This window comes from Cloeon dipterum, chromosome 3 (genome assembly GCF_949628265.1).
Source record: "Cloeon dipterum chromosome 3, ieCloDipt1.1, whole genome shotgun sequence".
Taxonomy (NCBI): Eukaryota; Metazoa; Arthropoda; class Insecta; order Ephemeroptera; family Baetidae; genus Cloeon; species Cloeon dipterum.
The window spans coordinates 31,031,801-31,044,316 of record NC_088788.1 but is presented as its reverse complement, the minus strand read 5'-3'; the positions used below and the strand labels follow the sequence as shown (position 1 = coordinate 31,044,316).

At 42.2% G+C, this 12,516-nt stretch overlaps 1 protein-coding gene across 3 annotated transcripts in view; it reads right to left on the bottom strand.

Annotated features, from left to right (window-relative positions):
- The window catches only part of Liprin-gamma, a 59,970-nt gene that overhangs the window by 35,187 nt on the left and 12,267 nt on the right, over positions 1–12,516 (bottom strand). The window contains exon 1 of one of the 3 annotated variants that reach the window (XM_065483802.1): positions 4,011–4,321. The exons of the other annotated variants lie outside the window; for them this stretch is intronic. Within the exon in view, the coding sequence (XP_065339874.1) occupies positions 4,011–4,071 (61 nt within the window). The 5' untranslated portion in view covers positions 4,072–4,321. Of the gene's footprint in view, positions 1–4,010; positions 4,322–12,516 lie in introns of those variants that run through there. 3 annotated transcript variants of the gene reach the window in all.

The following is a 12,516-nucleotide window of genomic DNA, read 5'->3' as shown; positions in this document are numbered from 1 at the left end:
GTCCCGCACTCGGTAACGAGGCAGACGAGATACGCACGTGTAAAGAGACTCGGCAGCAGCAGCAGCCATTCTTCTCCATTATTCGCGTGACATCCTGGGAAATTGTGTATTCGCCCCATATGGCGGCGCCTTTCGCGGAAAACGCCGCAGACCCACCGGCTTCGCTCATAATTCATCGTGCATTTCGCAAATTGCGTGCTCCTGCCGACCGGGATTATTCCTCTTCCTGTCTTTGCATTTCGTCGACTGGAGCAGCACGCCTAGCATGTGTGCTGCGCGTCTCTTGTGGTCTTAAACAACATTAAATGGTTTTTGTCTGCAGGGAACGTTGGCAATTTGCATGCGAAACGGAAGTGTTGTCATTTATGTAAAATGTAATTTGGATTATAATTGTGAGTTCAGACGGTTGCTCTTTAATTGAAAAATTAATAATTACAAAGCCGCAAAGCAACATCCGATATTATGTTGCATGGAAAAAAGCAAATTGAAACTTTTTTGAGTGGACAATTGCAACCAATCGGGTTGGATAAACCTTCATTATAAAAAACAAACGACCGAATGAAGATTCCTAAGATTGCAAGATATACAATTTTTCTTGAATAACAAATAATTATGCGATGCCTTATTGATAATGATATATTAAATTTGCAGGGAGATTGTTCGGAAACCAAAGACCGTCTAAATTTTCTCTTCTGAACCGAAAAAGACACCCAAAACCATCTAAATATTAAATCTAAGAAAAACTGAATGGCTATTTTATGTGTTTTATTTCTTCTTTGTTTTATCTAAATATTGTCTAATCTATTTCGTTGTAAAAATCCGTCTAAAATTCCATGCCCTAATTACAAGATTTTTTAATTCCAGACATTTTTTTATTTAAATTATTTTTTTATGCTATGGATGCTATGGAAAGTTGAATTTTATTAAATTACAAAAATTCGTTCTCGTGGATACCGGTAACGATACTGATTTTAATTTCATAGCGTGCACAACGAGTCCTACAGCTTACGAATTCACAACTTGGCCTAATCAGGAAATTGAAACCACTCACCGATAAATCCATCGACAACTCACTCGCTGAAAGAATGGAATTATATTTGTTCTAGGCAGGCGCGCGAGCCGTCAGTGGTTTAATAAAAATATCGAGTCGTTTACTGCATGCTGAGTACAAAGAACATTCTGATCGATATACACGCGAATTTATTGCACAACCGCCGAGTAAACGTGCTCCTCTTTACCAGTGCAATTTCGCAGATCGGGACCAGCCAAGCAGCAGGGCTATGGAAAAAACCTTTGCGAGCGCAGCGGTTTCGGTAACAAAACACACCAAAGCCAGCTCGCAAAATCCAATTTCAGATATTAAAAGGAGATCGAGAGATGGGTCTTTTATGTGTGAGCGCCTGATTCTGAATGAGAGGAACGAGAATTTCGCGGACGAAAAATCAATTTGCATATGCTAACGCCCACTCATCGCTTTCCATAGTTAATTAATTCCGTGACTTGCTGTGAAAAAAGAATCTGCATATTGTGTGCTTGGCCTCTTAAAAGTTTTGGTTAACTTTGCTGCCAAAATGAAAACAAGGGCAGAAAACTTGATACTATTTGCAAAACACGAGTTGTTTATCTTTATCAAGATAAAAATTTGATGAAAAGCACGGCTGATGAATTTGATTAGTCTAATTTTAAGGTGCGCACACCCGAGCGAGTTTTTTCACGGGCTCTCGTCTCGGATTGAAGTGCTCTACATCCAAAGTGGCCTTTTATGGTAATTTTTGAAACAAAAGCAACCATGTACTGCTGCAACCGCGTGTGTGCAATAACCGCCGAAGTATGCCAGCAAGCAAAAGCAAACTGTGTTTTCCAAAACCGCAAGAATGGCTCGCACAGGTACTGAAATTTTATACCCTGTTAGTCGGTCTCGAGAAAGTCTTTGTCAGCAGCAGCAGCAAGCACTCGGGGCTGATGCAATATCACGTCGCAGAGGCGGACAAGGGTGCACGTCGTCCGCGTAAAATTCAATATTTACCCGACTTCTCTCTCTCTCTCTCTCTCTCTCTCTCTCTCTCTCTCGCCACCGCAGCACAGCACCTTTTTCGGTGTTGATTTCTGTCAGCAGTCGCTCACACAAAACCGCACTCAAAGCCAAAGGTACGCAAACACAAAATCGCTGAAGGAGCGATGCGGAGAGTATAAAATTCAACTCTCACTTTCAGTATTTATAAGTATATGCAGTGTACTATTGCACGGAGTTGCCTCCAGTGGCGCGTTATAACTTCTCTGATACTTGTTCATGATATATTAGGAAAATGAATTAATATTTTCGTGTTAGAATTCAGGAGCTATATAAGGAGCTCAATGTTTACCATTTGAGTCAAGCTCAAACTTTATAAAGGCATATTCAATAAAGGCATAGCCTAGGAAATGTTAAGTCGTAATAATTTTTGGTTATTGCGACAACTCATAACAAGACATCTTGGAATTTCTGAGGTTTTTTTATTCAAATAACAACTTTGAGGAGTTTCTTTTGATCCGCTTTTATTGTGCATACAAATGCTTTGGGAGGGTCTCGAGTGATAACAATCTTTTGTATACTTTATGCAAACTTTTTGCGATAAAGCGAATTGCTTTCGTGCGTGTGCCATTCGCACGCAGCGCGTAAAAAAAAGCTTTTAGGCACAGAACCATTCCAAAAGCAAGCGCCCATTTCCTCTTTCCGTCGTCGGATTCGTGATGCAGCAGCTCTGTAATTTCGGCCTACCTTTAAAATATTCAAAATCGGGCCAAAAGGTGTTGCAGCTCGAATTACAGCGACCCGCACCGCCTGTTACGTGCACTTGAGCCCCTGTCGTGTGTAATTTTCGTAATTTTCTCCAACTCACATATACGTGAAATGCAAATTTCCGTAGATAACATCTCCAATTTCACCTCCCCCGTTATCAGTCAAATTTCTCTCTCGCACCGTTGCTTCCTTGTGCAGCGCAGTGTGTTATGCGTATGCGCGCGTGCACTGTCTTTCATCTTTTTGCAGGCTAATATCTGACACGACAGTGGCGAACAGTCTCTCTACCGATCCTGGAGGATTGCCTTCGTTTTACTGCTCTAAAACATGCATAGTGCGCCGAACTAATGTTGAGATAAGAAAAGAATTCCCACGCGAGAGTGTAAACAAGCAACTTTCCAGCATGCAGTCAGAAATTTGCTGCGTGTCGTATCTACGCACAAAATGCGCTCTGGCTATCAGCTGGAAATAATTATACATGCAATGCAGATGAAGTCAGGGCAAACCTGAAAATCTTGTTACAAAACCCACGTAATAATTTATGTGTTACGCAGACGAAATGGATGGACGCGAGAAGTGTCGTGTTTCTTTAGGACATGTTGTGGAATAATTGGCCAAAACAACTCCAGATGGAGAATGCTATAAAGTAAAACGGAGAGACACCAATTTCCATTTCATTTATTCAAGACAAATATTGCCACACAACAAAGTTTCCGATTTTGCTTTGCACTAAAATTGTCACAGGAAAAGCAGGATTGAAAATCGTATTGACAAAATAATCAGGAAGATAAAAATGTCAATTTAAAATGTCGTGCCTTTTAAAGTCAGTTTTAACTAAAGCTAAACGTGCTATTCAAGTTTTTGGACATCTGCGTGTTAGTGCAAATCTAAAGTTTTGAGAAAAAATCATTAAGATTGGATTTAGGCAACATAAAAAATCGGAGCGAGCGTCTTTTAAGAATGGTAAGAATTTTTTCATCACGTGATAGTGATCATAGCCTTAGCGAAGGTCAACCAAACCCTATTAGCAAAATATTTGTGTGCTCACAGAATTCCTTCGCAAGCAAGTTTTCTTATTCCAACAGCAACAGAGGCTTATTCTCACGCTCTTGGCTAAAAAACAAAATTTTCCTCGTAGCACACCATCAACAATTTTCCTGCTGAGCGAATTTCCTGCCTCTCGAAACTGTGGCACACCTAGCAATATTGTATTTCGCACGTGAATACTCACTGCTCGAGAGGTGTCCGGTCTGATTGTGGGCGTCGATTGCTTGCCGGTCAATCAAATCCATGCTGGGCAGGCTGGTGATTTTCCATGGAAGCGAGCGGATCGGAAATCACAGATGCTGCGCTGCTCCAGGAGAGCAAGCGAGTCGAGCGTTACACTCGGCTGGCAAACTCGCGGCACACACGCTCACTCTCACAGCCACCTGCACGCGGGTCGGGCCACAATTGTAATATAGCAGCAGCAGCAGCCAGCGGACGAGAACCACACTCGCGCGACCAGCGGCACACAACACCTGGCGAAGGTGAGTTTGGTACTGAGAGCGTCCCGTCCGCGCGAGGGGAGAGGCGGATAAAAGAGCCAGCCTCCTACTACTCTCTCCCTATCTCACAGGCTGCGCTGCACGGCTGAATTTTTTCATATCATGCTTTATACGAGTGTTCTTCCTCCCAGAATTTTTATATAATAACAATGTGCGTCTCGTCGCTGCTTCGTTTGTTTGCGCTGTATTATTCGCCGTCTACATCTACACAACAACTACTGCATGTGCAACAAGCCATTTCTCTGCGAAGGTCTAAAGTTTATAGAGGAGGCAAGGTGCACGTCCAATGCGAGTTTGGAAAGTAAAAAATAGTGTAATTTGAGCTTTTAAATAAAGGCTCAGGTAGTTTGAAAGTAGAAATATTGCGTGGGGGAATAATTTTTCTGTTATGTTGATTTTTATTCTTAACGGGTGATCAGATAATATATAAAGGCGTGTTGTTTTGCTTCTTTGTCATTTTCGAAATCCACCGATAATCTTGATAGGGGATATTATTTGAAATAACTTGATTTTTTCATAAATATTAATTTTCATGCACACAGATTTACAGGAAAACAATGCGCTTTTCATTTGGGAGGGACGCATCTAACTTCTAAAACAATCCTTGTTGGTGGTCCTGAGGAAATTTCCTTTAAAAGACGGCAAATTATTAAAGCTCAAATGCCTCTATACTGTGAGTTCTGTGCGGTCAGCGCTGACGATGTACTGCCTTTCGAGGGGCAAGTTCCCAAAAATGACCATAACTCTTCTGCGTGTCAGTTCTATGGCTACATGAGACAACAATCCGCTGATGATGCTGATGACGACGATGAGACGTGTTTGCGAGCTACATGCACACTCTCAGGCACAAAACTGGTTCCCTCTCCTCTCGCCTGGATTTTGTTTGGCGTGCGTTTTGTTTCGAGATCTCTCTCATTGCTCACTTTTACTCTCTACGCTGACTGTTCTGAATGGGTACAAGTATCTTTGCGAGCCCTTTTCATCGGATATTGGTCGTAAACGAATAAAAGCAGCCGAGGGCACTTCTCCGCGACGGCAGGCAGGTGCGCAGAGGCCAGAGGGATTAAAAATAATTTCATCCTCCAAAAGAATATTAGACACACTCCATCTGCTGGATTACACGAACCATTGTGCAATTAAAACGTTCTTTCCCCTCTACAAAATTTCGGCAGTTGTTGCTGTGCACCGCGAATATGATTGTAACACCTGTGAGTTTGCGCTTATGATTCAATCTCTTTGTTCGATACTGAGTAAAAAAATCCCGAAAAGGAAAAGGCTATTATTTTTGGTTCGGCAGCGAGCCGTGATCCTTTGCATACTTATTGAACACCAGCTTCGCAGTTTCCTTTTAAGGAGCTGGATCGCTTCGCCTTTCGTGGCACACTATACACTGGTCGGCTCGCCGCCAGCAGACGTAATATACAAAACACACACATAAGGTACATATATGCACAGCCGCGGGTTGGGCAACCATTACGCAAACAGTGGAACACGATGACTTTAAGTGAGTCTGTAATTAATTTTGATTGCTGCCACTTAAGTAGAGAAGAGCTACTCCCTTCATTGCGTCACTGTTAAACCGTGCGTTAATCCAATCTGCTCATCAATTAACACGACATAATTTTCATTAGAATCATTGATGTTGCCAGTAGTAAACGCTTTGGATAACTTAATGAAAAGTATCATAAAATCCGGAATGTCAATTAGCAAATTTTCTCAACCATGATCTTTTAACACTTTCAAAGAATGATTCATTGGATCAACGCAACTTTACTTAACTTAAGGTCATGAAACGCTTGAACACCTGCTTCGTACCATTTATTATATTTTTTATATCCGCTCATAACTTTTAGTAGCTAATAAAGCTTGACAATAATATATTTTTATACTGGCCCAATTTAAATTAATTTTCATATTTTCCTTCATTTCTTAATTTTAATTGAAGCTTTTTAAGTAATTATACTTGTTTGTAAATTTAAGAAGAATTTTCCATACAGAGTGTAGTCATTCAGTTTTTCTTAAATTTAAAGAAAATATCAGTGTGTATTTCTTTTGTCTTAAAATATTGTTTAATCCTGCACAAGTCAAAACATAAAATAGACATAATTTAAAAATAATTCAAGAATGAGCAAATATATAGCTAGAAAAATATAGCGGAAACGATTAATTCATGGTATAATCTCTCGCTGGATGATATTCCTTTCCAAATATTTTGACAAGCCAAACAATCTTTGGCACAATCGGCGTCGCAATATATGTGTGCGTTATTCGCACCTAACGCAAATAGTTACGCATTCGTAGCAGTATTATGAGCGGAACAGAGCGAAAAAGAAAAATTGAGATTGCTGCTGTGCTGTGTGTGCAAACAGTGGCGGGCGAGAGCGAGAGAGAGAGATAAATTGGATAGGGCTCCAGTCCTGTAGTCAGCATCAAAATTACAACGGCAGCAGCAGCTGCTGCGGCATTTTCCCCTTGTAAACGTTGATGCAACACTTTTGTGCACAATTGTTCGTAAAGGTCGCTGACACTCAGCATGGGCGATGGAAATTAGGCCCGGAAAGGTCATAAAATTTCGAGTCGCGCTTAGAACAGTATATCTCGGGCGAGATAACGATCAGGAAATTAGCGCCACAAACGCCACGGGAACGAGAAAATTAAAAGAGGCAGCAGAGCATGATCAGATTATTGTTAAATTGCATTTGAGTGAGTGTGTATGCAGTGTGTGCGGTTATCTCGGGCGCTGCGAAAGGGGAAGAAATAAATCGTGCCTCGGCATCTCGGTCTCGTTTTATTTGTCTCGCGCCGAGTGAGTGAGCGTGTGGGTGGAGGTCACAAGTTTAAATGGGGAGCCTCTCTCGTCAGACTAAATTAGATTTTGTTGCGAGGCAAATGAGGCGGCAGGCGTGCTTTTTATTATAGACTCTGTGCGCTATTGCGCCAGCACCCGCTAGAGCTGCGGCCGCACACTTTGTTTGCTGCTTGTAAAATAATGTGCGAGCAACATGCTCGCAGGATGGAAATATTTTAGAAACGGCCCAAAAGGGATTCCTACCGAGGCATCAACAAACAATTTCAGTTCTGTGTTTTCCTCTCTGCCGAACGGTAATGTTGTTTCAAATTTTATTTATTATTTATGTTCGGTCTGAACGGCAACTCAGCCCCAACAAATTGGTAATGAAGAGAGGGAAATGAAATATCTGCAGATAAAACAGGGAATTATTGAGAACGCAATATGATAAATTGTTAAGCATAATTTATGTATATCCTTAGTAAAATGTTGCTTTCCATATAGATGCATAGTAATTTGAATCGATCCGAATGCTCCAATTAGCATATAATGCCATCGAGAGCAAATACACCGCATCATGTGTTGCGGCATAAAACACTCGTTCGAGCGCCTGGTAGGTGGAATAAATATCAGGTCTTTTAATGAGAGTGGTAATTTATTACAATTCGTTGCTTAGCGCATGACAAACGCGATTTTTCACACTTAATTAAGATCTGTTCTCAGCTTTGTGAGGCTCCATATACACAGACTTGCTGGCACGTTTCAAATCGACGTTCACCGACCGCTTTCAGGCTGGGAGAGAGCACGGGAAAATTGAAATAAATTAAATTAAATGTCACGAATATATATGACGAGAGCGGTGATCACGAAATGAAAGCGTGCGTCATCAGAAATTATATGGAGCCAATTTGAAACCATTTAATGATGCTCTCGTTCCTGCAAAGCACATAAAAATCCTCCCATAATTCATCATAATGACCAAATTTATGATATTCTTTGGTGCCGGCTCGAGTTTCAACTTGGCTTAGTTTTGGTGGTGCGGACGGTGAGGCTGCATGCCAAAATTCTTGCAAAATTCTTTGCACAACCTCTACGCCACGAGTCCGCGGAAGCTGCGGATTGCGGTCGGCATTTTTCTCTTTCAGGAACGCACATCCCCCGCATATAAAGAGTCGTGAGTGAGCGCGGAGAAACCTAAAAGGGATTATTTGGCAAATAAGCCCAGCAGCAGCTTCCCGCAGAAGGCTTTTGTTTTGCCGGCACAAAGGGGTATAATATGCGAAATCAATAAAAAGCGACGCACGGGCCAGAGAAAGTTTCATTTAAAAACACCCCGATGCCGGCAGCATTATTCATTTTCGCCGCCACAACCCTCCGATACCAAACGCAACACGTCGGGGAATTCTCTGCATACTCGTCGAAATCAAACTCGAAAACGCTGGCGATATTGCCCATTTCTCGCCCACGCTCGCGAATACCTTTCAGCACGTTCTATTACAATATCAGCTTTGGCAGCTATACTCTGCGCACGAAGAATTCAGACGGTGGGTGCTCTTCGTCTCCGGCGCAAATTGCTAGCGATTGCCTAAGCGGAGAACAAAATGAGCTCGTATATAGCTGCGCCTCCCTGCTCCTTGCACGAATGGATACAATTGTCAGATCAATAAGATGATAATGTCAGCCGGGCTATAGAACAAGCTGTGAGAAATCTTAATACACATAAATTCAATACATTTTTCTTCCATCCCGCTGCTTCAAACATCTCTAGTGAAGATCATAAAGGGAATAAAAAATCTGCTATGCGTTGTTTACCTGGGAAATAACTCCCTCTAGTTTAACGACAAAAAGGTTTGCATATTGCTACTCCCTGCTGAGTCATTTTATTACACTGCAGTAAAAGCCAAATTCCACGTCCTCCCATGACAAAATTTTCAAGGTAAATCAGATCAGCTATAATCAACTGCACAGTTAGATACAGTCTAATCAGACAAAAATATTTTTGCCCTTGAAACATTTTATATAAGACTCCATTTAAGGAAAGTCTGTTAAAGAGTTAAAAATTGAAATAAAATTCTGAATTGCTTTTTTAAACAATATCTCTTTTAAAAACACGCAATGACAAGTGCATTACTGAAAGCACCAATTGAGTGAATTTAAAGTGGTAATACTGTTTCAAAAGCATTTTTGTTTTCAGGAAAAAGCAAATAATGTAAAATAAATTTTCACGTGGGACCCGCTTTTTAGAGCAGATTGCTGCTCAGAATATGCCCTGTATTTTGTATTGTTTCCTTTGAAAATGTGGAGTTTGTCCCTTCATTCCTTTTCAATTTAGGAGAATATGCTGGACAACAAAGAACGGCCTGGTTGGCTTAACAAGTGGTCCGTTGAATCTAAATATTTATGGAAAATTAGGAAAATTCATCTACACGATCTGAAAACCTTTGGAACAATTGGACTAAAGATGTTATCAATTGAGTTGTCGTTTTTTATTTCAAAACTTCTCGTTAGCATTGTATGAATTGTGAGAGTATTTTTTTTTAGAAATAAAGTGATGATAAGAATTGTCAGAGCTTGATAGTTGAGAAGCGCACACTTAATTTTATTACGCGAATGTATAACAAAACCTGGGATTTTTCTTTTTCATATTTCTCATAAGATGTGTAATATTGCAAGATAAAGTTAACAATTCATAATTTAGCTGGATCCCCTTTAATCAGATAAGTTATATCTTGGTTTTAAAGTCAAACGCCCCTGATTCTTATGCCAGCCAAGTTGAAAAATCAGACATTTTAGAGAGGGGATTTTCTAAAAACGCCACGAGCTACCCACGGAGATTCGGTTCGTGCCCTAGGAAACCCTTATTGCCTTATGCTTGCGACCCCACGATCATTTTCACGCCCGCCAACCGGAGCATTTCCATATCAAAAAACATATCATGTCCGCGTCGTAGCTCGTGAATTTTTATTGGGAACGCTCTCCTCCCGCGGCCTCACGACAAACTCACAAATTGCGGGCTGCTCACAAAGACACTTCGCCCAGAAAGCGAGTGTGTGTGTGTGTTTTGGTAATTTAATTTGTTGTACACGCGCGTGCAAAGAGATGGTGGGTTGCGAGGGCCAAAAAGTGCGTGACACGCGGTAATTTACATGCAGGGTCCCCAGGCTGCCTTTGTTCCGGGCTCATCAGAGTGACAAATCGAGCCGACTCGTGTGCACCGGCCGTGGTTTTGCGCGCTGCGTGCGTTTCCCTGGCGGATTACGCAGAATCTGCTTGCTTGCCACATTAGATGCATTTGAAATTGCGTCACACGGTGTGTTTGGAGAGAGCCACCCCCCGTCGCTCGCTTTGCAGCGCGCCAACAACCCTCTCCGCTCTCGCAATTTAGTCACAAAGTGCGGCGGAAATTGACTTGCAAATAGAGATGAGGCGAGAGTGAATCCGGCTTTATTTTTAATGAGACTCAATCGCTCGCCATTAGTATGCTGATTTCAAAGATTAAACCGCAATTTTCCCGACTGCCTTAAGATCTTGCGGGCGCAACCCGATCACGAAATGATTAAGGCGGAACAGTATTTTGCTCTCAGCCACCTCCGTTTCAATTTGAAATTATCCTAATCTCGTTGGTTGGCTCCGAGTTTGAAGTTTCGATTGTCTCCTCGGATTTACTCTGTCTGCGCCCGAACTGAATTACACGCGCACGGGAATATGTTATAGTTGGCGACGGCAGACACGCTGTTGGATTATGTGTTTCTGTGAGGCGTTAATAAGTAAAACACCCTGCTCTGCTGCTCAAAGTGCGTGGGACGCAAGTGAGCGAACGAGATATCCCATTCAACTTGTTACACACGCTCATCAGAGACGCGCTGAGGATGTGACTGAGTGTCTCGCGCGCCAAGCCTATTTCCCTGCCAAGTCGGCGGCGGACTGGAGGTCAAATATGCGCCACTTTGCGCAGAATTCCAGCGAGAAAAAAGGACGAAGAAGGCCGTAATTCGAAACCTACATAAATTTGCATACATTGCTTGTTTTCCACAGTGGTGCGCATTGTTCTTTTTACATCATGCGGCGTTAAAGTGAAACAAATTGCGAGCAGTTTTGCGAGACGCGAAAAAATAAATTGGCCTCGTTTTCCATTAGCATCCCTCTCTGGAATAAGGCGAGAGACGTGGTGAAGCCCTGCTCGCCTTATGATAATAACCTCATCCAGACGTATGCTCAGCGAGATAGCCTGGCATCAAGCCAAAGCATGATGCTCGACATTGTGCTGCCTTCCAGAAAAAATGCACCAATTTCAATGCAGCCGCTCGTTGTGCGGGAAAATGCACAATAGAGGAGTTGCATGCAAGCAGAGATATATAATTGCAGATGAAATAATTTGACGACATCACGCGAATCCCCACTCTGCAGCTTCCTAGAAAATGTTACATCAGCGATTTCGCGCTTCGCTGCCTAGCTTTATTGCTTAGCGCGTAATTCTGCATGCCCAACACGTCTCAAAGAATTATTTTTGCAGAAAATAAAATTACAATGCTTCCTATTTCATTTCGAACAAAAAACCTTTTGTTTTTTTAGAACTGCCACTCGCCCACTAGCTTCAAAGGGTGGAACCAAAACATTGAATATTATGCAAATGAAGCATCCGCTCCACAAATTTATCATTCTAGTCCAGTTTTCAACTCAGCTGGGCCACCGAAAACTTCATTCAGAATTAATAGGTTCCAGGCGCTTTCTCCTCAATTTCCGTTTTCCGGTCAATTCCAGAGGCGCGCATAAATTTAGGCCCCCTCAGCAGCCATACGCGCATTGCGCGGAGAGCAATCGAAAAGTGCACGGATCATTAACTTTTGATATTGTGCTGTTACGCTGCCGAGAAAACGGAGGAGTAACAACACACGGTGAATGCTCCCCAGCCGCGTTTTGCGCCGGCGAGCTCAGGGAAAAGAAATTTATTTCACGTGCTGCCCGTGTTCCCCCACGGTGATGCATCACAAGAGGCGAACGTCATAAAAAATTTGATACGGCCGCTATCTCCGTAAAAAAGCTCGATGCAGATTTGGCAGTAATAAAATAAACAGAATATGGCTGCCTGGCGAGAGTGTCCCTGCTGTCGACCGTCGTCCCGCAAAGCCGGCACCAAATCCTTCTAACAATTTTCAATTTTCTCCCGTGCACCGCAAACTCGCTTCCTGTTTGCTTTCTCGACCCCTGCGCTCGTGCTGCAGGAGAGCGATTGTCAGTTTGGGGAAGTCGGCAGGAGGAAAAATATATATTGTTTCGAGCTGTGGACACAACTACACAACGTAAGTAAAGAAGAATTGGGATTTGTCTCTGCTTTGAGCTATATGTATGCAGCTGCAGCCTCAAAGGCGAGTGTTATCTTCTTTGGAACAAGAGTTTGTAGT